Here is a 24,358-nt window from a genome sequence, read left to right on the forward strand (position 1 = left end):
TGGTGGCTCCGATTCAGTAAGTGGTCGTGGGCACAGGGCATGGCGACTCGGATGTGGTTGGATACATTGGCGATGGACAAACTTAGTACCAATAGTAAAGTCCGTGGATATTTCCACTTGATGATGTGTAATGTTCTCCCGACGTCCTTAGTACGTATCGAGAGCACACCAAAATACCAACTCAACACGGTCTCGTTGTGAGGCAAAGAACCCTTTTCATTATCAGTGCAAGAACACAAATCGTAGTGAAAGAAAACATAATACAGCAAGGCAGTCGCGGGTACTCCATGTCTGGATCTAGTAGAGTACTTGAGGGTACGCTACCGTGCATGAGACATCTAGATATGGGATGAATCATGAAAGGGATACTGTAATTGATAGTCTACAAGAGAAGAGTACAAATAAGAGAAACAAGCATGCACAATGGGTACACACACACATACAAGATAACACTACATCTCCCCTTCTTCAAAAAGGAGAAAGAGCATAGCAGTGAAAGTTGGAAAGAGAAAGACAAGACGAGAAGACCAAATAATGCAAAACATTTATGTATAATCCTATCCCTCCCTTCCGCAAAAGAAGAAGAACACACACATACACACATACACGCATACGCATGAGAAAAGCGTAGAGAAGAGTAGAGCAACAGAGCAAGAGATGAAAGAGGTAATGGTGATGCGAGTTCAGTGGTAGATCAGAGCAAGAGTTCAGTCAGAGAAACCATAACGATCAGGAGGCATCACTGTACGACCACTACGAGTAATGGTTGTGCCTGCTGATGTTGTACTGGATGTAGGAACGGCTGAGTGTGTAGAAGAGTTTGTAGACGATGTGGTACTTGTTGTCGTAGGTTGTTGTGGACGCGGTGGTGTTGTATCTGGTGCTGAAGCTGCTTTCGGAACCTGCGCAACCGGAGGTGCGGACGGCAAAGCAACAATGTGTCGACGGTTGCGACGATATTCACCCGAGGGTGTAGACACAACATATGAGCGAATGGCGGGTTGACGGAGTACTGTACCAGTCTCATGGCGATCCGTTAGATAGACTGGTTGCTCAGCTTGTAGAGGCGGCAGAGAACGAGTACGGTGCCGATCGTTGTAGTTGCTTGTTTCCCGGGCTTTGAGAGCTGCATCGGCGGCGGCAAAGTCAGATGTCGAAATCAACTGAGGTTGCAGTTGCGAGCTAGACACGGGGACACGTGAACGGAGCTGTGCAGGACTGTAAGGAGCTGTGCAGGACTGTAACCGGATTCCAGAGGAGTATTGCGATACGTGAGCAACGCACTGTACCAATCTGGAGAGGCAGTGAATAGATGCTTGACGGTTTTAACGGATCTTTCGGCGAGACCATTTGCCTGCGGATATAGCGGAGAACTGGTTACGTGCAGGAATGAGAACTCCTCGGCAAATCGACGGAACTCCTCCGACGCAAACTGTGGACAGTTGTCCGACATCAATGTCTCGGGAATACCGTGACGGGCAAAGATACTTTGCAGGTGCGTAATTACAGCCTTGGATGATGTTGACGTCAGCTGGACGACTTCGATGTAGCGAGAGTAGTAGTCTACTAGTAGGAGAAAGTCACCCGAACCAAAGTGGAACAGGTCAGCAGCTAGACGTTGCCATGGTAGATCAGGGAGTGTTGTTGGGATGAGCGGTTCAGCTGGTAGAGTGTGCATGTGGGCGCACGTCGAGCAATTTGCAACATACAGCTGAATATCCGAATTGATGGAGGGCCACCAGACAGAGTTGCGGGCAAGACGGCGTCACTTGGCTATGCCCTGGTGTCCAGTGTGGAGCCGTGACAGAATGTCGTCGCGATGAGATGCGGGAATGATCAACCTGTCGTTGTAGAGCAGCAGACCGTCATCGGTAAGTGTGATGTGTGCCCGGTGTTCTACGTATGGTCGAACATCAGAAGGAGCGTCGGATGAGTGTGGCCAGCCGTCAGCGCAGTAGCGAGCAAGCGACTCACACACTTGATCAGATTCTTGCCACTCGGCGATGTCATTGAGGCGTTTAGTTGTTGCAGGCAGACAATCAACGGCGTAGTCGACGAGCGCTGCTGTCTCAGCTGCGAGGAGATCAACATCTTGGCTGTCGACTTGTTCTGATGAAACAGGTGCTCTGGAGAGAGCGTCAGCAATGGCGAGATCCTTGCCTGGCACGTGAACAATGCGGAAATTGAAACGAAGGAGCCTCAGACGGAAACGGACAATTCTAGGCGGTAGGTCGTCTAGAGCACGGCTGCCTAGAAGCGGGATGAGCGGCTTGTGGTCGGTCTGGATCGTAAACGGCTTGCCAAGTACGAAATGTTCGAAACGATCGCATGCCCAAGTAGAAGCAAGAGCCTCTTTCTCGATTTGAGAATAGCGGGTCTCAGCTGGTGTCAGAGAACGGGACTGATATGCAACTGGACGAATGGAGCCGTCAGACTGCACCTGGAGGAGGACTGCTCCCACGCCGAATGATGAGGCGTCGGCAGATATGATCGTATCCAGGGTAGTCGAGTACATCGCCAGTACTGGATGCGAACTGAGGGCTGACTTGATCGCGTCGAATGCTGCTTGGTGCTCCTCGGTCCAGGACCATTCCTGGCCTTTGACCAGGAGAGCACGCAGTGGCTGAGACATCGTTGCCAGATCAGGTACGAACTTTCCCAGCTGATTCGCCATGCCGAGGAAACGACGTACTGCTGGGACATCCGTGCAGGGTTTCAGCTCCTGAACGCCGCGCACTTTCTGGGGATCAGGGTGGATGCCGTTGTCGTCGAGGATGTGTCCCAGGAACTTGACTGAACGTTGGTGGAAAGCACACTTGTCTGGGTTGAGTGTGATTCCGGCTGATGAGAGACGTTTGCAGGACTGCATGCAGATTCTTCTCCTCCTCGTGTTCGTAGTCACCGAAGGTTAGAACGTCGTCAATCATGCACATTGTGCCTGGCAGGTCGCTCAGCAGGTCAGACATCTGCTTCTGGAAGTACTCAGGTGCAGAGGAGATGCCAAACGGGAGTCGTCGAAAGCAGAAACGACCGATGGGCGTAATGAATGTTGTTAGCAGTTGAGATTCCAGCGAGAAGGGGATCTGGTGAAAGCCCTTGTTCGCGTCCAGCTTCGAGAAGACCTTGACTGTGCCGAGGCGAGCAAGCAGGTGATCGGTTGTTGGCATGATGTGACGTTCCCGTCGGATAGCCTGGTTGAGTCGGGTAAAGTCGCCACCGATGCGCACGTTAGGGTTGGGTTTAGGAACCACTACCATACCGGCACACCAATCGGTTGGCTCAGTTACCTTGCGAATGACACCACTCTGTTCGAGGGCCTGCAGTTCTTCGATATCTTTGGCTTCCATCGGTAGAGAGATACGGCGTGGTGTAGGCAGAGAGTAAGGCTGTGCATTATCGACCAGCCGAATCGCGTGCTCGCTGCCAAACGAACCAACTCCCGCAAAGAGCTCAGGGTACTGCGATTTGACGGAGGACTGCTCAAAAGTACCGGTAGTTGCGCTGAGCAAATCTGCTGGCGGACTGAAGATATGTAGGGCTTCGATGGCTGGCCGGCCGAGCAGAGGTGTTTTCAGGTGCGGTACAACGTACACTGTCGTGTCTACTGCAAAGTCGGAAAATGCAGCACGGCAGATACTGAGTGTGACGCGGCCTGAAACAGCTAGAGTTGCGTTGTCTGGACATTTCAGCGTACGGTCGGATTCCTGGAGGTTGAGCTGATGGTGAGCAGATATGTCGTCATATAAGCTGGCTGGGATGGCAGTTACGTCTGCACAAGTGTCGACCTTCATTGTAACTGGCACTGACTGCAGCAGCATGGGCATAGACCACCCAGTATCAGCGGACAATGCACCTAGGTAGGCTGGAGGATAGTGCCACTGGTCAGCAGACTGTAATGGACCAGAGCTAGCAGCAGAGGACTGCAGACTATGCATGTGACTGGTGTTGGAGGCAGACTGAGAGCTACTACTAGTGTGCATTCTGCATACAAACAACAGCAAAGTGTCCAATCTTGCTGCAAAATGAACACTTGGCCTGACGAGCTGGGCATTGAGTGCGTGCATGGCGTTCCTTACCACACCAGTGACAGGTACTAGATTGATCAACGCCAGAGCTGTGCCTGGGTGCAGACTGACTTGAGCGAGGATGACCACTGTAACTGTGTGTACTGCGGGGCTGTGAAGCATGACCAGTTGAATCGCGGTTGTACTGGGCGGGATGTTTCACACCTTGGTGAGATTGTGGTCGCATGCTAAGTGCATTCAGCTCCAGTGCACAAGTACACGACTCGCATGCAGAGTGATGCTGCTGTTCAAAAGCGTGGACTTGGTGAAGAGTTGCACCAGCTGATGAACTGTGACGGACAGTGGACTGTTGTGTTCGAACAGTCTCTTTCTGGCGAGCTTGTGCCAGAGCTTTGTCCAGTGTAAGAGATGGGTCCAGTTGCAGTTTCTGGGACAGGGCAGTGTCTGCAACTCCTGCAACAAGGCGATCACGGATCATCTCGTCGTGGAGCTGCTTGAAGTTGCAACGTTCTGCCAAACGAAACAAATCAGTTATGTAGCCATCAATCGACTCTCCGGGCTGTTGGGACCTCTGGTGGAATTTCGCACGCTCGTACACCAGATTGCGTTTCCTGCCATAATGGTCTGCCAATTTCGGGAATACAATGTCGTAGTTGTCCGCATCCTGGTCTGATAAATGGAAACTCAGTGGGAGGTCGTCAGCGTCGTCGCCCATCGAATATAACAAAGAGTTTACTTGCACGGACTGTGCCTGCATATGAAGACCCGAGGCGAGCCTGTATCTCGTAAATCGCTTGCTCCACTTCTCCCACACATCAGCGGACTTGAAGTCGAATCGGGCTGGAGGAGCTACCTGGGTAAGGTGGATCATCGACGGAACCTGGGGTGCCACGGGACCCAGAGATGATACCGTGGGGAGGGATAGCCCAGCCGCGGAGGAAACGACAGAGGGTGCAGCTTGACCAACTCTCGAGACAGTGACTGCTCCTGACGAGCCAGCATTACTAGTAGTCGTGGTATTACTCGGACCTGAGGAAACCGTGATGGAGGTAGTTGTGGGAGTGGAAAAAGGGTTGTTTGAAACGCCTGTCGCCATCCTGTCAAAGAGGAAATCCCAGCGCTGCCACCATGTAATGTTCTCCCGACGTCTTTAGTACGTGTCGAGAGCACACCAAAATACCAACTCAACACGGTCTCGTTGTGAGGCAAAGAACCCTTTTCATTTTCAGTGCAAGAACACAAATCGTAGTGAAAGAAAACATAATACAGCAAGGCAGTCGCGGGTACTCCATATCTGGATCTAGTGGAGTACTTGAGGGTACGCTGCGGTGCATGAGACATCTAGATATGGGATGAATCATGAAAGGGATACTGTAATGGATGGTCTACAAGAGAAGAGTACAAATAAGAGAAACAAGCATGCACAATGGGTACACACACACATACAAGATAAAACTACATGATGGTGTGCTATGTTTGCAAACCAAACCATTTCCTGTTTTCTTGTGTGGTATTGAAAGCTGGTCAGAGTTCCTTTTTGTGTTTGTTCTTTTGCCGCATTGCGGCTTCTGCATAGCTACGAGAATTAAAGTTATGTTATTATCTTGTTACAGTTGTGTACATTTGCTTCATAACTCGTTTCCAAGTGATTTCCCTGGGCTAACCCTTTCGAACGTTGGAGTATTCGTTCATCTCTAGTTGCTGCCAACAGCGATAATTGCTGTGCCATTGTGATCACGTGTGCCAGTAATGACTGTTATTTTGTTTGTGTCTTGTCTGATTTTTCAATTGCAGTTGTTACATGCGCTACTCCATTAGCGCCTACATTTGGCAGTTTCTCTCTACCGGCTGGTGTATCAAGCTTTATCTATAGCACACTGGGAACATTTGCCTGCAATCCCGGCCATCGGCTTGTCGGCCATGCCACCACACAGTGTTTAGCCAATGGGGATGTCAGCAGCACACCGCCCATGTGCCAGAACGTCAATGAGTGTGCAAATACCACTTTGCATACATGCGATCAAAATGCGTTGTGTAGTGATGTGATTGGAACGTTCAGCTGCAAGTGTATGGTTGGGTACACTGGCAATGGACAAGCTGGAAACTGCCACAGTTAGTACCAATAGTAAAGTCAGTGGATATTTCCACTTGATGATGGTGTGCAGTGTTTGCAAACCAAACCATTTCCTGTTTTCTTGTGTGGTATTGAAAGCTGGTCAGAGTTCCTTTTTGTGTTGGTTCGTTCTTAGCCGCATTCTCTGCTGCTTCTGCCATAACACCCCAGAGGGTCCACTGTCCGCTGAAATGATCTGTGCAGCAGCAGTTTGCATGATTTATCTGTGCACATGTTCTGCTGGTTTCATAATTTGGACAAGTATAGATTATAGCAGAGTTTGTAGAATCAATCGACAGCGACACAAGTGTTTATAATCTCGAGAAAAGATCAATTATTTTTCACAGCAATTGAGATTGAGGCTTTTTGAGCTGTCTGATGAATTTGAATTGTTTTTGTTGTGCCTATATGACGCTGGCCGTGGTTTCAATGCAGAATGTAATCAGTTAGTAACCCCTTGCATTCTGCTTACCTACTGTTGTTCAGACATTGATGAATGTTTGCCGGCTAGCCCATGCCATGAGGATGCTAGCTGCATTGATAATGATGGCGGATTCATGTGTCTGTGCAAGTCAGGTTACCACGGAAATGGAACTCAATGTCAAGGTCAGTCAGCAATTTGTAATGAGTACAGAGGTGTCGGCACAGTCAAATTGTTCGGGATGTGGAAACTCCAAAGTTATGCTCATTGCGCCAATTTCCAGAGACCAATTTTGTTGGCAGCACTTTACATTTAGCTGATAGAGGCCTGCCAATGTCATGCGTTACGGAGCGCCTTTATTTTTTCCGGCTAGGTACGAGGTGATTCGCAATTTTTGGACAAATCAGTTAAATATGGAAGTAGAGTCCTCCCGAGTCGTTGTCCTTTCCTTGGTGGACAAATCTTTGACAAGAGTGTCTTCGTGTGGTCTTCAAGTTTCTTTGTGCCAATTTTTAGCGGTGAAGGCCGTTTCTTTCTGGGCGTTTTCTTTATTATTCTTAGGTAATATAATGAGTAATTTCGAAAATTTCGATTAAATAATAAATGATTGAGGATTCCGTTGACTCTACGTCGCATAACGGAGAGAATGTCGACATGGGGGATGTTGTATCCCTTCCATCAACTCCAGGGACTACGTCTTCCAGCTCGAATCCGCCTGGAAGAGTCTCCTCGCCTTCTCAACCGGTGCGTTTGTGGAGGGGTTCTGGTCAGGAGAAATCTCTTTTAGCAGTGCGAGCGTTCCACTCACCTGGCACCAGTGAACACTTCCTAACCAAGAAGGACGCAGCGGCTAGTTACGGCGCTAGCCCTCCACTCTTTGCGAAATGTGAGAAGGAGATGGGCCACACTGGAGTGCTCCCCTCTGTTCTTGTATTTGTCGTCCATGAAAACCCTTGAGTGACCCTTTAAATTGTGTGTCATATTGAAAAGCCTTGAAAAGCTTGCTATGAACGGCCTGTCATTAGAACTCATATCAGCCGGTCTCATAGGCATAGCCTTACCCCATTTTAATGTCCTGTGCAAGTTTTACTTGTTCACACCATTGCAGACTGCTGCTAGATGCTATTTAATTTAGTTGTCCAATAATTGCTCGCATTGAAAAAGCAGTAGAAAAAGACACCTTCAATCAGGTCAAGTTGTGGCCGCATGCTTCAACTCTATGCCTTCAGGTGTGTGTGGTGGTGGTAAAGCATAAATGTGCCAGTAGAAAATCAAGAAAGAAATTTAATTTATCTTACAAACCAACATAATGGGGTGCTATTTAATTTGAGTGTCCAAAAATAGCAAATGACCTCGTACTTGTGATGTCTACCTCCACAGTCATGCACAAACACTCAAGGACACAGGTTGAGGTTTGGAAGAATACAATTAGATACAAGTGTGAAGAAGACAGGTAAGAACAGACAACCAGGTCAAGCAAAGCATGCACTTCTGGCGACTAGTCCAAAATGGCGCATGCTGGTTGTGACGTAATACACAGGCAAAATATACGACGTATTATACCTCACTCCATATACACTTACAGTCTTAGGCATGCTCTCCCTTAGTGGGGTATATATCTCCATATACACCGCTAAGGGAAATTAGCAGTAGTTGTCAGCGAGGAACAAGCCATTAGGAGGTCACACACGGTGAATATGGAGAGGTATAAATATATAATAACAAAGGAACCTCGTGTGTATCGAGATATATACACCAGTTATAAAAACCTTGGCTTCGCCTCGGTTTTCATACTGGTGTATATATCTCTATATACACTCGGTTCCTTGTTATCATATATACTAGGGGTGAAACGAACATCGAATTTTGAATACGAACGAACGGTCACACTAACGAACCAACTCGAACGAACATTCTCCATTATGCATTTCATGGATGAATTTTTTGAAGACCATACAGTCGTCTGCCAGTACAGGCTGACAGGCGTTCTCTGTACTTGGCTGGCCACAGTTCAGTATTGACGGTGTACGATACACTGCCAGAACAGAAATATTTTTTTATCGCGTCCGCCTGAGCTGAATCACAGGGTTTTGCAGCTAGCTGCAAAGTCCATCGCCATTGTCCGGACGAGAGTTTTCTTCTCATCGCTAGCTCAGGTCGTCAGAGCAGGAGAACGGCACTTCTTGAGGTGGGTACGAAGATTGCTCGTCGTCGCTCTGCTGTGTGATAGAACCTTGTTGAAATTGAGAAAAGGACTTCGTCTTTCCCAACCACTATCAAATTCCGCTCCAACTCCGGATCGCGATGAAAGGCTCGAATGTTTTGACATGATTGCAACGAGTGAACGTTTGCTTTCGGGAACAGATGTCACAAGCGACTCAAATCCTTTCACTACGAGTACAAATCTAACTCAAACGGACACACAGAAATATTTCAAGAAACTTTGTCCCGACGCGACACTCAACTCCTTCAACTTGCTTCAAGTGATCATCAAGGCAAACTCAGTCGATCAGCGTGCAAGCTCGCGATCTCCCAACCTCCGCGGCTCCTTCGTGATCTAGTCACAAGCGATCTTTATGCTTGCTTGCTGTGTTCGTTTATCAATCTTGCGAGTTCGTTCGTTCGTTTTCAAATTTTTCGAACGAATATTCGAACTTTCGTTCGTTCCTTTCACCCCTAATATATATTTACCCGACTGCTGCGTGGACGATAAGTGCTGCGAATAGTGATCATGCACCCTGGCCTGAGTAGCTCGCTTGGCTAATTGAAAGTCTGCCGACCTGGGCCACATTATGTGGCTAATACATGCACAACCCCAGTCACAGCGCACAAGTAGTTGGTTGAGTTTGGCCGTCAGGAGGCCAGCGCAAGGTATCCGGGGCGCGGGTCTGATTCCAGCGAGGGGCAATTATGTGGTACCCCGCAGCGCAAGGGTAGCGTGATACCCTAAGCCAACGTGCGTGCTGCATGAGTAGCGTGATACTCGCCGAGCGCTTTTGCTGTTGCCTAGCAACGCGTTTCTGTCTTTCCTGGGCCCCCAAATGCATGTTGGGTGGCCCTGCGCATGACTGCACGTTGTCATAGCAACCTTGGAAATCTCAAGCCGGTTACCAACAAGCTAGGAATCAGACCAAGCCGCCGAATGCCCCCGCCGGCCCCCGGCGCTTCATTGCAATTGAATTAATATTTTGTCCAGAATAGTGAGCTAGGACAGATCAAATACAATGTAGCTTGGAGTACCATCATGCTGAGTGGCACTCATTGTGAGACGTAGGATAGTGTAGAGCGATAATAAATACCAGGAGGCGTGGGTGGGAGGGAGAAATTGCAAAACAGTTGGATGCACGCAGTAGCACAGCTAGCAAGAGAAAGAGCCGTGGATGGGTTTGTTCCTGTTTTTGATGGCTGTGGCCATCCGTTCGCCCAACGCTCGTGTGAGTACGGCGTTTGTTTGTGCTGCCAGCTCGGGCCCGGTGCGCGAGTGAAACCGAACCGTGACAAAGGCTTTCGCTCTTTAGTGCTATTGACTGGCTTTTCATACGATGCCTATTGATGTCTAGAGACATGCTGTCTAGCCTTCCCCTGGTACGCATTCACGGGGCTTTGTTGAAGTTCGTGCCGTGAACTGCCAAAGGGAATTGTTTGAATGGTGCTGGGGCGAGTGCGACATTACGGCGTCCTGCAGCCGGCCTAATCGCGTTTGTTGCCACAACCGATTTTATACCTCACTCCATATACACCCACACTCATATACCAGATCTACCATGAAGTTTATAAATTTCCATATACACTGTTCAATATACACCTTTAAGGAGGTATATACACCACTGAGGAGGTATATACACCACTGAGGAAAACCATCAGAAAAAAGCACGCACTGAGGAGCTTTCTTTCTCTAAGAAGGAGTGTATATAGCTTTCTTTCTCTAAAGCTATATTCACTCCTTTTTAGGGAAAGAAAGGTATATTCACTCATTTTTGCTCTTGAGCTTGCGCATGGAGAGGTATAAATATATTATAACAAGGGACCTCGTGTATATCGAGAAATATCGACCAGTTATAAAAACCTCGGCTTCGTCTGGGTTTTTATACTGGTCTATATTTCTCGATATTCACTCGGTCCTTTGTTATAATATATACATAGTCACGTGATAAGACATGAGCATCATATCACATCAGTACTCAAGATCCAGCTGTGTTTTTTCATCTAGTCCTGCATCTATCAGGGTGTGTTTAGAGTATGTTTACAGTCTACTCATGCCAATTAAAACCATGCAATAGCATTCAGGTACCTAGGATGGGGTCCCGGCTTCAGACCAGCAATGTTCTTGTTTTCCAGATTTCAGCTTCTTGTTCTTATTGTATTCCGCTATTGTCCGAGAGTAGATGCAGGGGCGTAGCAGCCGCTCCGGCCGGTCCGGCTTTGGCCGGACCACTTTTTCGCCCGACCACGATCACCATAGTAAAACAATGCCAAAAGTGCCCAGAATGCAGGATTTTGCACCCTAATTTCCAAAAAATTCCGCGGGGACATTCCCCCGGACCCCGTGGCCGGACCACCGCCAACGGCGGTGCTACGCTCCTGAGATGTGAACTGTACAATGTAACTTTACATGAAACCCCGTTATTCCTGAGTTTAGTGTTCAGCCTGTTTCATTACAAAAATTGTAATCTTTTTGTTCTTCAAGAGGAAGGCGTTTGAGCTGATGAGCTTGTTACCAGCTCTCGGCAAAACATTGAATGTTATTTTTTGCTTTTTGCCGTCGTCAGGTGAAAGTTCAAGCTAGTCAAAGGAGAGTTGTTCTTCGGCACTCAATGTTACTGTACATAATGAGTACTTTCTCACCTAGTCGCAAATGCAGAGAAGCAGCTAAAATCGCTGCCACAGGAAGGGAGAAAGGTTTTTCTGCAGCGAGAGAGACTGTGCTGGAACTGCCTCAAGTATGGCCATGTGGCAAGGGACTATCGGTCAGGCTCGAGGTGCACAAAATGCCAGGGGAAGCACCATCTGCTAATACATGATGTGTTGGACGGAGCAGGTTACAGCCGGGAGAAACCGACTGAGATAGTAACAGAGAAGAAGGTTGGATCGTGCTGTCTACACTCATCAAGTGTGCGGCTGATGACCGGAGTGGCATGAGTTGAGGGAAGAACTCGAAAGGCGAAGGTTCGCGTGTTCCTGGACTCCGGTGCTGAGGCGTCATTTGTGACTGCAGCGTTGGTGTCAACAACACACGTTGGTGTTGTAAATGTACAGGTGAAGCCGTTCGGCGAGGAACCAACCCAACAGCGCATGGATAAATACGCCATCACAATCCAAGGTAGCTGCGCTACGCTAGCATTCCGGTACGTGCGCTCTCACTCTCCTCTCACCTCTCTATCTCTCTCCCTCTCTCTTTCTCTCTCTCTTTCTCCTGGGCCTGTATTACGCACCACGTGCTTGGCCTTGTCGCGTAGCGCTGGACCAGGACGTTACACGTATACACCTGGAGGCACGACAACGTACTCGGGGTCATCGACAGGAACATGCGTGAGGAGATTCGAATCCGCGCTGATGCAAACACCGTACAAACCGAAAATTCAAATGAGCTTGACTTCATCTCGTTTTGCAAGGCGGGAGAGAAGCCAGTTCGTGTTCATCCCAGACGAAAGTTGGTTACGACTGATCTCCTGTCAGCGGTCTCAGACTGGAAACTTCTTGTCTACTCAGTTAGTGCAAAGATTTCTTTCCCTAGCTGTGTTGCACTTACCACTCTAAGACCAGATATAGTTCTGTGCTCAACGAGTTGTAGGATTGTATTCTGGATGGAGTTGACAGTTTGTGCTGAGGACAGATTCAGTGTCAGTAACTCGCGGAAGGATAGGCGGTATGCGGATCTGGCCGATCAATGCCGAGCCAACGGGTGGCAGGTCGTTTCTTTATCAGTTGAGGTATGTGTGCGTGGTTTCATCCCGGACTCTCTTCGGAGGGCTCTGAAAGCGCTTGGATTTTCTAATTGAAGAATAAAATTTATTTGTAGTTTGTGCATTAAGACGTCTCTGTGAAGCAGCTACATCATCTGGTTGCGACGTCAACAAAAAAACACTGGTCGGAAGATTCACTTTTCTGAGGTACTGTATGTGGGGCTCCGTTTATTGAGGTCCGTTGAAATTTATTCTCTTTATCTTATTATTTCTTTTCTATAATTTCCCCATATGAGTTCTTGCTTGCGTCTGCGGCTGTACAGCACTTTTATTATTCCAGTACTGACATACAACTCGGGTACGTGGGGGTCAGAGTGACCGTTCTGTCTCGCCTGGATTCCTTCCACCGCCGTCAGCAAAGGTCATTCATCGGTGTGAAATGGCCACAAATAATACCGAATGATGCTCTCTATGCCAGATGCGAAGCTGAACCCTCGAGTATCATGGTCAAGAGATCACGCTGGAGGCTGTTTGGCCGCATCCTACGGATGGCAGATGAATCCCCAGCTGTTATGGCTATGTTCGTGTACTTCGCCAATCAGCAACAGCAATGCTGGAGGGGTAGACCGCGGACGACCCTGCCGCAGGCGTTGGTGGGAGATCTGCGCCAAGCCAATGCCGGATTGCTCGGGAATCTAGACGCTCTGCAGAGCCTGCGAGCCATTGCCCATGACCGACCCGCATGGCGAGATTTATGTATGAAGATCTGTGCATCGTGATATTTATTCCGACAGATCCTGAAACAGTGAAACTCAAGAAATAGCACTATTATTATCACTCAGGCTGCAAAATTCAATGACATATAGACATATTCATAAATGACATATCTTCAATGCCCATGAGCTACATTGTATATGATAATCATAGCATTATATCATCGTTCTAGCTCAATTTCTTTCCCCTGTCATAGTCCTGTTTATCATGTTCTGCATAAGCGAAGTTGTGAATCATGCTTGCATGGTTGACTCCAACGCGTACATGCAAATAATAATAATAATAATAATAATAATATGAGTTCCTATCAGTTGCTGTGAACACCTTGAGTGGAGAGCGCTTGCTCGAGCGTTGAACCGGGTTCTTAATCCACCATACCCAGTTCGCAAGGCTGGACGGGGTTGTGCGCAGGCTTTCATTTCATCTTTTCTTATTATTTCTGGTTTTTATCTCATTACAAACATTTTGCGCATTTTTTCTCCATCTGCGCATAAAATCTAGACTGACAACCTGCTTGTTAAATCATGCACCTGCTTTCAGGCGTAAAAACCCGGTTGTACAGGTCTCAGTCCTCATTTGTTAGACTTAGAGGGGGACAAAGGGTAGGAGTCACAGTTCTGCGAGGCAGTGGACATTTGGATCCGCAATGGATGGTTGGTACCCCATGACCAAGCAGTCCATGGTGATCCTGGTGCTGTGTTGCCCTTGCTGGCGGTGGCCCAGACGCACAAGGAGTCCACCCCTGTCCGCCCGTGTTTGGACTACCGGCAACTCAACAAGTTGATTGTGTCGCATCCAGGTTTGGACGCGCCTGTTTGTCAAGAGAAGTTGCGTCAGTGGAGGTCTATTGGTGACGTCGACAGCCACGTGTTGCCAGACATCAGCAAGACTTACCTCAACATCCGCATCGCGCCAGCTCTCGCCACGTTCCAAACGGTCGTCTGGAAGGGCCAGCTGTTCCCAATGGAGAGGATGGGCTTCGGTCTATCGATTGCGCCCAAATTCATGGACATAATCATCAAGTGCGTCCTCCGTGCGTATGCTGATGTGGACAACTATGTCGACGATTTGTATGTTCCGAAGCCTTGTCTGCGTGCTGTCAACGATCAGTTGTCGCAGTATGGGTTGCCCACCAAGCCAGCGGAGCCAGTCCTCTCTGCTAGAGTACTCGGTCTGCAGCTGTCAGAGTCTGCAGATGGCCAAGTGAGGTGGAAGCGTCGTGGTGACTTCATGCCGACCTGTTAGCCCGATGCCATCACACGGCGCGAGATTTTCAAGTGGTGGGGCAAGCTGACCAGCCACTATCCCGTCGGCTCCTGGCTGCGCCCGGGGTGCAGTTATCTGAAGCGTCTGTCTAGCCTTAAGCCTAGATGGGACAATCCAGTGTCTCATGAAGTCGTCGCTTGTTGTGCGGAAGTCATTCACCGTCTGCAGACCGATGACCCTGCGCAAGGTGTGTGGTCAGTTCCTGAAGACACGCAGTGGTCGTTGTGTTGTGATGCTTCGGACATCGCACATGGTGCTGTCATTCAGGCCAATAGTATGATTGTCGAGGATGGCTGCTGGCTGCGGCAGAAGGACGACCGGCGACACATTAACGTCGCTGAGCTTGACGCCGTGATCAAGGGGTTGAACCTTGCCATGCAGTGGCAAGTGAAGGAGCTCACGCTATTCACCGATTCCAAGACTGTGGCTGCTTGGTTGCAATCGGTGCTTGGCAAGGTGTCTCGTGTTCGCGTCAGGGGCCTGCAGCAGGTACTTGTACAGGGCCCTCTCCAGATTATCACTGATCTCGTCGCTGTCACGGGCTTGACAGTCAAGGTCCAGTGGATCAGCAGTCAGCAGAACACGGCGGATCAATTGACCCGTGTTCCCAGCAGCTGGATCCGATGTGGCAAGACGCTCCTTGCTCGGATTGCACCATCCGTCACCGCTGCGGTGGTGACCGTTGGTCCATTCTCATTGGACAGAGTATCTGCTGCTCAGAATGCAGATCCTCGGATTGATGCAACTCGCCAGCAAGTCATCGATGGTCACCCAGTTACTGATCCTGCGTTTGTCAAGGTCAAGTCACAGCTCGTAGTCCATGATGGTATGCTGTGTCGAAGTGTAAAGTTGCCGCCCAATGATGCAGTCGTCATTCCTGTTATTCCTAGTTCACTCGAGTCCGATGTCGTTCGTGCTGCTCATGTGAACTGTGGTCATGCGTCTTGGGAGGGTACATGGCGCTTCCTCCGCTCGAAGTGCTATTTCCCGAACATGGCTGCCCAAAGTCAGCAGTTTGTGCGCCACTGTTCGCCGTGTGCTGCTGCCAGCCCAACCAAGGGCGTTTCGGCGGATGCCAGTCACCTTGTGGTGGCTGATGGCCCATGGAGTGTTGTAGTAATAGATACTCTGGAACTGGGCGTCAATCAGAGTGGAGAGTACCATTGTGTTCTCGTTTGCATGGTTACTTTCACCAAGTGGGTGGAAGTGGTTCCGCTCCGTCAACATGACGCGGCATCAGTGGCCGAGGCATTTGTCGGCCTGTGTACGCTGTGGGCCCGCCCCGAGTGGTCCACTGTGATAATGGCACGGAATTCATCAACGCCGTGATGTCATCGCTGTTTGACACGTTTGGTGTGACAGTGCTCAAGGGTGCCGTGCGTCATCCCCTATTACAGGGATCTGTTGAGATATTTAACCGCACTCTCCTCACCTTAATTCGGAAGGTGTTGGATGAGGCTGGTGATTGGCGATCTCAGCTGGACGTGTTACTGTATTTCGACCGTATTCGTCCGCACTCTGTCCTCAAGATTTCTCCTATGCGTGCGATGCTTGGCTGGGAGCCCACTGGTGTGCTCTTCTCGGCTACTCCCGGGCTGGGCCTGACTCCATCTGATTTTGAACGCCAGGCTGCTCGGATCCGTGATTTTGTGGAAGCTGAGCTGTCCTCCGAGGACTTTGTTGAGTCTGAAGCTGATAACTGTCTGTTCGCCGTTGGTGATGCCGTTCTTCTACGTCGTGAAGTAGAGTAACCCTCTTGCGCATGTTGTACGTAATGCAATGATTGATACGTACTTTCGATATTGATTTCGCTGGTGCACATGTTGGTGCAGCGCTGGTGCACTCGCTGGTGCACATGCTGATGCACGCGATGGTGCAGCCAGTTGTTTTGCGTTGTACGTGATGCAGCTTTTTGAGGAGAAGGGTTTTCAATATCTTGTGTTCAGTTCTTCTTGCTTCTGGCCTGGTCGAGTTCGTGCTTTTTTCTTCTGTACACTTCTTGTGCATTTTGGAATTGAAATTAATAATTATAGTCCAACTTATATCCTTGCGCTGGTCTGGTGGTGGATAATTCCGCAACACTCTCGTTTTGTCTGTCCATTTTTGTGTATGGCTGATCAGCTCTCTCATTTTGTCTTCTCTGTGTGTGAAATGTAATGCAGTTGTGTGCACAAATCCCTGGGTGAAAAAGAACAAAGCATGTGAATGTAAACCGAGACCAGGCGAACCCATCTGCACAGAAGGTAAGGGCTAAAGAAAGCTGCTGTCATTTTAGCCCCCGTGTCAAAGAACATACGACCCATGCATACCCGGGTGCTGGACTGTTGTATTTGAAGACAAGAAAAAGTAGTTCCCAGCGTTTATGCCTGGTTCTCCAGCTTATTACTGAACGTGTGTTCTATTCAAGTGCAAGGCATGAGTATAAGTTGGATATACCTGGGATTGGTGAATGGGTGTTAGTGTTAGTGTTTGTGGCGATGTTGAGGTCTATACAATGTCATGATGATCAAGATACATGCGACAACGACTTGAGAATCCAGTAGGTTATTCAAGTTCTATCCCTATTTGTGTGTTTTGGGAAATACATGAATGCACCCAATCTCTACTGCAGTGTGCAATTGCTTGAATGATGGTCAGTGTACTGAAGACGGCACCTGCAACTGCCGGAAAGGTTTCCATGGAGACCAGTGTCAACATGGTAAGTAACTGCTAAATGAAGTGAATACTCGTGTTTCTTTGATTCACATGCCCCTGGGAATTGTGACCATACATGTGCATGCATACATCAACAATTATTCGTAAGTTATGAATCGGTTCGGAACCAAATTTGGGTTCCGAACCGATTCATACCTGTGTTTTACCACCCCCTCCTTTTGGACACAGGAAGCTAGTGCTTGAAGACAGCATGCCTTTCTGGAGACCATGCTCGAGATCTCTCTGACTTCCTAAGAGGCGATTTACATGACGGCAGTGCATCCCGCCGGGAAGAGAAGCACGTGATCTCGAGAGCTTGCAAACCAGACCACGGAATGTCACGACATGCATTTCCAACCACCGCCCCCCTCCCCCCCAGCCCCCTCATGGCGCCGGGACCGTACCGGGATAGCCGGCGGGATACGTTCGCGCCAAAATATGAGCACATGTGACTAAATCTCCATGGTAGCATCAGGCACGGGATGAATCCTGCCGTCATGTAAATCACCTCTAAAGCACTTGATTGTTACAGAAATTGTCTCAAGTGCCAAAGAAAGTGCCTCGGAAGTTCGATTATTGGTATACCCCCCCCCCCCCCTCCCCGCCCCTCCTTCCCTCACTATCTATGAATTAACCATGGCTCAGCTCTCCAAACCCGGTGCAAAGACGGTTACCACAAGAATTTTCAATAGCCTGCTTGCATATACGCCTAATCAGAGTAACGTTACTCAAGTAGATAATCAAGCAAGATACGGAGGGCTTGATGGCTGATCCAAGCCCAAGGGACCAGCCCGAGGGCTTTGATCAGTCATCAAGCCCGACTGTACCTCGCTTGAATATGCTTCAGACAATCCCCAACCAATATTTTATCGGAAATAACATGCATCTTAACCTCTCTATTATTTGAACTGGATTTCGGTATCCATCTGAGAAAGTCGGTGTTCGTTGTGTTCTACTTCGCCTGACTGTGTCTTGCATGTGTACTGTGTTATATTCAGCTTTCAAGACAAAGTGCCTGGGCACAAATAATGCAATTTTCACCTGGATGGCTCTTGCCAGCTTGCCGTGTTATCCACATCTCGACTATGGCAGCTGCCAGAAGAAAACGAACTTCGTGCACGCCCGCGAGATGTGCGTGAGAAGAGGATACAACGTCGTAGACTATAATTCCTTCACTGGGCTTGGCTTGAAGCTGGGTGTTAGCGACTGCATAAAATCATTGGTGAGCGAGATGATGGCTAGACGTAACAGCAGTTACAGCACCCCTCTCAAGATATGGACATCGTACATGTACTTTGGTCAGCATGTTATTTACAAGCAAGGCAAGGACGACTCGAGCGACGCACTATTTGACAGGGGTGGAATAGGCAATCATGATGTCATCTGTGAAGGTAGGCTGTTGCGTTTTTAACCCATTTAAGGCAATAGGCCATGGCACCCAGGCTCTGCACTTCTTATTTGGCAATGAAAAAGATGTATAATCTATACCGGTATATACCATACTTCCCCACATATAAGCCCATGGGCTTATATGTGAAAATTTGCTGCAAAAAAGAGTTTTTGCTGTGTGAATATGCCCGGGTAGAAGCCCATACGCTTATATGTGCAATAAAGGTTTGTCTGTGTTCTAAACAACGGTGTTATCACAATGCTTAGCAGTATATTCAGCTCCCGGGTGTTTCACCAATAGTGTTGACATTATAAGCGCATTGGGAAACCAGAGGCCACATGCCACGTACTGCTCTTTTCTCTCCGAAACTCAACACTTGCAAGCCAGATATGAAAGAAAGAAAAAATCATCAGTCACGCCACCGGGACTCGAACCAGGGACCTTGCTATTTGCGAGCAATGCTCTAACCAACTGAGCTACAGTATGACTCTTATCCACAGTGATGGTCAATCTATCCTTCTTCGATCAATCCATATCTGGTACTCCGAGTTTCTTGAGTTTTTTTTCAATCGTCAGGCAACTTTTCTAATTCTCTATATATAGTTAGGAACCTTGGGAGCAACCACTCATATATATACGTCCTCAGCGCCTGGGCATCATTTTCAACGATGTATATATATAGCGGTTAGTGGGTTAAAGGGTGTGTCCAGTGATAGTAGTGGGACAGGAGGAATGAAACAGAGACGGCGAGAGTATTGAATGCAACCGAGGTTTCCCTCTTCAATGAGAAACCTACCGCTCTAGCCAGGGTCATATCCACACATGAGTAACCAATTAGTTTCATCTGCGAAGAAACATTTCATGTGTATGCTTGCACCATAACCCGGTGTTATACTACTCCCTTGGTAGAATCGCTGAATGATTTGCAAATGTGACACGGTGCTGCTCTACGAAGTCTGGCGAGCCCCAGGCCTGTAAACATTCAACATTGAACTACTCACTAGCTCTGGGCACTTCCTTATCCATGAGATTGGGTGTCATGGAGCGGGGCGTTTGATTTCAAGCTCCCCTTATTCGTAGATTTGTTTCCTGATGTGTTTCTACCCACAACTGTATCTTCCCTTGCTTTGCAGCCAAATGGCTCCAGGCCAACGGTTCTGTACACGCCGCAGCAACTCCAGCACACAGACCCAGCGTGACTGAGCAGTTCGCAGAAGACGCATGTCAGGAGTACGGACATCATCTCATTACCAAGGAGTGGCTAGAAGAACATGGCCATGTGTTAACAGAGCGCTGGCTAGAGAAGTTGGCCTTATTGCATAAGCACCAGCAAGCACCTTACCACGTCGCGTCAATCCGAGTCAATGGCCATTCCCTTTACAGAACCGTAATGTTTAGCGCGCAAAAGCAGACGTTTCAGAACGCCACAAGCAAAACTCAAGCCCAGATTCTCTGTGTCAGTAAGTGAGACAAGGCTTCTTAACTTAAACGGCTGACCATGCGCAAGTAGTGCTCTGACCATGCGCAAGTAGTGCTCTGCCCTTGTGGGTGACATCAGCACGATGAGTATACTGTTGTGCATTTGTGCATTTGTGTAACATGTCTCCTGTGCCACCGTTAACTGTGTGAACAGGGCTTGTGCTAATAATGTGCCACTATGTACGATGTGACCTTGCAATGTGCAAACATGTCGTATCCAAGCATTTCTTGTACGCACATTGGATCCAAATATAGAGAGCCCTTCCTTAACTGAGGATCAGGTTGTGTTTTTTCCCGTAATTTCGAAGTTTTGATTGCGACTTGCTTGTTTGGCACAAGCAACTTTATTTGTTGGAAGAAAGTCTATGCAGTGTAGCGTGGCGATTGTCCGCAACCCTGGGAGCGCAGGCCATATGTAGGTGTTCGCAAGAGGGGTATGATGGGATATTATTTTACAGTCAAACACCGATTGTGCGGACGTTAACTCTCCGGACAATCGGTTATCCGGATCTCCTGGTCGGGGTGGACAACATACAAAATTGGCAGCTTTTTTTGAAGTTTTGCTGATTTTTGCCACTCGGAGCAGCACTCAAGCGATGCCCAAGATATTTTACAGCAGGTTATTCAGTCAAAATGTACAACGCTGAGAAGCTGGAGTGCACCTAGTTCCTGTTGTACTAAAATGTTGAAAATATGCTGGAATATGCATGTGATAGATGTATGAGTGGTCCCATAACCGACCATTCTTCTCATCTGATCACCGTGGAAATGGCCGATGCCCCGAAGGGTGGCTGACAATTGGCACCCTGCTGTATTTTAACGGCAACTGTCAAATGCACTATGCTTTAGCTCCTTGGCAGATCCTATGAGGGTAGATACTGAAAAAAAATCCCTGCTCTCACGCATCAGTTCCTATAATTTTTTGCTGCCTGATAAGGTTTCTTGGACCATCATTTTGGGTTATCAAAAATGTCAAATGTTAGGGACTGTAAAGGCCGATTCACAATACAAATTCTTGCGACGCGACATGCAACTTTACAACACCTGCGACGAGCTGCGACAGCGACACACAGTTCACAATAGATGATATCCCAAATAACGTGCTACTAGACTTGAGGGGGCATTGCACACAAGTTGCATACAAATTATACTACAATGTGTACACGGTAGGCCCTGAGCTCTGCATGAGGACAAGTCACAGGTAACTGTACAACTTTGAACTTTGTATGCAACTACTCTGCAATGCCCTCCCAAGTCTAGTTGCACGTTATATGGCATATCATCTATCGTTTTCATGTTTGCGACATCCTTATGCGCTAGTATTACTATGCACGTGCACTGCACGTGCACCCAGGGTCGAAACAGTACTCCATTTTGTGTATGTCGTACAACATTCTTCAACTTCTGCGACAGGTGCCTTGCAACAGCTTGCGACAGCTCGCGACAGGCAGATTCTTGTCGCAACTGTCGCAAATCGTGTGTCACGTCGCAGAAAGTTGTACTGTGGATCGACCTTTAGAGTGTAATGCAATTGACTTTTTGTTGTCCTGTTCTGCACAGAGACGTGTGAGACCGGTGTTCTTGGACCAGACCTTAGTTGTGTATGCAACCGCACCTCAACCTATGGTCAATATTGTGAAAAGGGTAAGACACCTAGCCATTCGTTTTTTTTGTTTTTATCTGAGAACACGCAGCAAGACTGCTGGAGATCATCCGGTATCATGATCTATGCAAGCGGAGAGACCGGCCCAATTCACCTAGACCACTTAGTTATTGTGAAAGTCATGGAAAGCCCTGTACCTCGGATGAAGCATTTGCTGGAGATGGCTGACATTGCCACGGCTAAATGGTTAATTAACTCGTGCTCAAGGGTGTTATCGATTGGCGAAACTGGATTGAGTGCGAGCAGGCAGTGCAATTCGAGCAACGCTGACCCAAACTAACAAAGCAAGGGTGTAGTACGCAAAATGCACGCATGTCGTACAAAGATTCTGTGAAGGCTTCCAAAAAACGCCAACGTCCATTTCCACTCCAGCGACTCCCGGTGTGGAGGCCGGTGTTATCGGATTCCACTCCAAGTACACCTACTCCGGATTCGGCCAGATTAGGCCAATTGATCACGCACTTGCTTGGGATTCGCCCTATCGATCATGCCCACCTCAGTCAAATGGTGTTGTTGTTGTTATTGTTGTTGTTGTTGTTGTTGTTGTTGTTATTGTTGTTGTTGTTGTTGTTGTTGTTGTTGTTGTTGTTGTTGTTGTTGTTGTTGTTGTTGTTGTTGTTGTTGTTGTTGTTGTTGTTGTTGTTGTTGTTGTTGTTGTTGTTGTTGTTGTTGTTGTTGTTGTTGTTGTTGTTGTTGTTGTTGTTGTTGTTGTTGTTGTTGTTGTTGTTGTTTATTTTTATTTTACTTCACCAAGTGAACAGGCATTTCTGCCTTCTCACCAGGTCGTCGGAGACCTAGTTCCGACTAAATGATAAATGTCTCGATTTCCACTAAGCATAGAGTAACACCCCATGCATTTTTCTATGCCACTCCGTGCATGCGTTTATTGATGGGCGTTGCAGCATGCAAGTGCTTGAATCAGGGTCAGTGTGACAACAAAGGTGAATGCAGCTGCCCGAAAGGATTCACCGGAGACAAGTGCCAACTCGGTAAGTAGAACATATTTAATTTTCTTCAAGTATTCTTTTTCAGTTCCCTTGGGATTTTATAATCATGCATTGACAAGTACTTTGGCTCGCTAATGAAGGAGTCCACGCTTTTTTGGACGTGATCGTACAAGGCATAATAAGAAATTCTATGGCAACAGTCCATGGTAGCCATGGAAACAGAGCATGGAATTTTGCATTCCACTGCCATGGCAATCGATATGCCACGGTCGAAATTCACTTTGGACGCAGTTGCAAGCGCTCCGACAGGAACATGGCGCCCATTTTGAAAATTGATAAAATTGCACATATGCAATGCCCTGGATGTAGTCTTGCCTTTTGCGCCATTACTTTGTACTACAAGGACCTCATCTCAACAATTGTTTCAAGAAGATTCTCAAGCAACAGCACTTTTGCAGCGCGATTTCTTGGGTTCTACCGGTAGGACCCGTGGTCTTACCGGTAGGACGGCATGCAAGCTATCATTAACATTCCAGAATCACGGGTGGTCAATATCATCCTGGAATTGCCCAACCAAATGCAACCTTTAAGTCTGTCTGACTTCGTGTCTGGCTGATTTACTCTTTTCCTCTTCTTCCCCTTCCTTGCGATGTGTGATGCAGTTGTGTGTACACATCCCTGGGTGGAAAAGAACAAAGTATGCGAATGTACGGCCAGACTAGATGGACCTAACTGCACAGAAGGTAAGGGCTGAAGAAAGCTGCTGTAATGTATGTAGGCATGTCAGAGAATGTATGACCTATGCTCTCACGCATGCTTGAATGTTGTATTTTGAAGACAAGAAAACAACTCCCGAGTCCTCATGCGGGCTTCTCCGACCTGTTCTGCAACATATGCTCAGTTTGTAGCCGGGATGTGATAATTTTAAACTGATTGGGAGAGCATATGTCGGCTACAAGAATTCTGGCTAATCTGAACACTGCAACTAGAATACACCAAAAGGGGCGAAGCAGCTACAATATTGTGTTGCCTTGTAAACTGATCTAAAAAAAAGAAAAGAAGAAGCTAAAAATTAATACATCTCTGCACTTGAAGTGTAAAGCGTGAAGTGTGCAAAGCAGCGTGCACGGAAGTCAATGCTGCGCCTGTAATAGTTTTACCTTGACACTTCTTGCTTGTCTTATGGTTACACCTTGTGTTCCTACTATTCTCACTCCTGCGGTTCTCGCCTTTCTTTTGCTTTATAACCTCTGGTTTGAACATCATTCGGGGAATTCTCCAATCAATCAAGTCTATACTGTTACACTGGTAGCTTGAGGATGGTTGAGATCATCGTTTGCCCTTTGACGTGCCTTGTGCTCCTGGCCGCTACTGCTCTGCTATACGCCGCTTTCCGTGAGATCCGCCGCGCTCGGGACAACGTGGCTGCTACAGTTGGACGACATCAATTACCTGCTACATCAAGCTCAAGTCCTCCGGATCTAGCCCCGTGTCGATCGCGTTCTCTCTCCCAGACAAGCCCGAGCGTCAAACGCATTACCAGAGAACCGAATGTTTTCCATGGCAACCCTTCCGAGTTCAAAGAGTGGGTATTTAAGGTCGAGTTAGCCTTGAAGTGCTCACCTCAGGGTGACCCGGAGAGCCAAGTTAACTTTGCGGCTAGCTACCTCGCTGGGAATGCGC

General features: G+C 48.0%; 3 protein-coding genes across 3 annotated transcripts in view; 1 reads left to right on the forward strand and 2 right to left on the reverse strand.

Moving 5' to 3' along the window:
- Positions 1 to 707: 707 nt before the first annotated feature.
- LOC135821795 (uncharacterized) lies at positions 708 to 1,678 on the reverse strand. Its single transcript, XM_065334791.1, has 2 exons — positions 1,290 to 1,678; positions 708 to 1,182 (listed from the first exon to the last, which is right to left on the reverse strand). The coding sequence occupies exons 1-2, from the start codon at positions 1,676 to 1,678 to the stop codon at positions 708 to 710; spliced, it is 864 nt and encodes a 287-aa protein (XP_065190863.1).
- Positions 1,679 to 2,747: 1,069 nt separating this feature from the next.
- LOC135821797 (uncharacterized) lies at positions 2,748 to 4,740 on the reverse strand. The gene is made up of 2 exons (XM_065334793.1): positions 4,211 to 4,740; positions 2,748 to 3,981 (listed from the first exon to the last, which is right to left on the reverse strand). Exons 1-2 carry the CDS (start codon positions 4,738 to 4,740, stop codon positions 2,748 to 2,750), a joined length of 1,764 nt encoding a protein of 587 aa, XP_065190865.1.
- Positions 4,741 to 5,451: 711 nt separating this feature from the next.
- LOC135821798 (uncharacterized) overlaps positions 5,452 to 24,358 on the forward strand; it is a 40,680-nt gene continuing 21,773 nt past the window's right edge. Inside the window, exons 1-10 of the mRNA XM_065334794.1 lie at positions 5,452 to 5,455; positions 5,820 to 6,137; positions 6,625 to 6,744; positions 16,665 to 16,745; positions 17,114 to 17,200; positions 18,195 to 18,587; positions 19,720 to 20,046; positions 21,626 to 21,709; positions 22,631 to 22,717; positions 23,338 to 23,418. Of these exons, the coding sequence (XP_065190866.1) occupies positions 5,452 to 5,455; positions 5,820 to 6,137; positions 6,625 to 6,744; positions 16,665 to 16,745; positions 17,114 to 17,200; positions 18,195 to 18,587; positions 19,720 to 20,046; positions 21,626 to 21,709; positions 22,631 to 22,717; positions 23,338 to 23,418 (1,582 nt within the window). The remainder of the gene's footprint in view (positions 5,456 to 5,819; positions 6,138 to 6,624; positions 6,745 to 16,664; positions 16,746 to 17,113; positions 17,201 to 18,194; positions 18,588 to 19,719; positions 20,047 to 21,625; positions 21,710 to 22,630; positions 22,718 to 23,337; positions 23,419 to 24,358) is intronic.

This window comes from Sycon ciliatum, chromosome 7, assembly GCF_964019385.1.
Source record: "Sycon ciliatum chromosome 7, ocSycCili1.1, whole genome shotgun sequence".
Taxonomy (NCBI): Eukaryota; Metazoa; Porifera; class Calcarea; order Leucosolenida; family Sycettidae; genus Sycon; species Sycon ciliatum.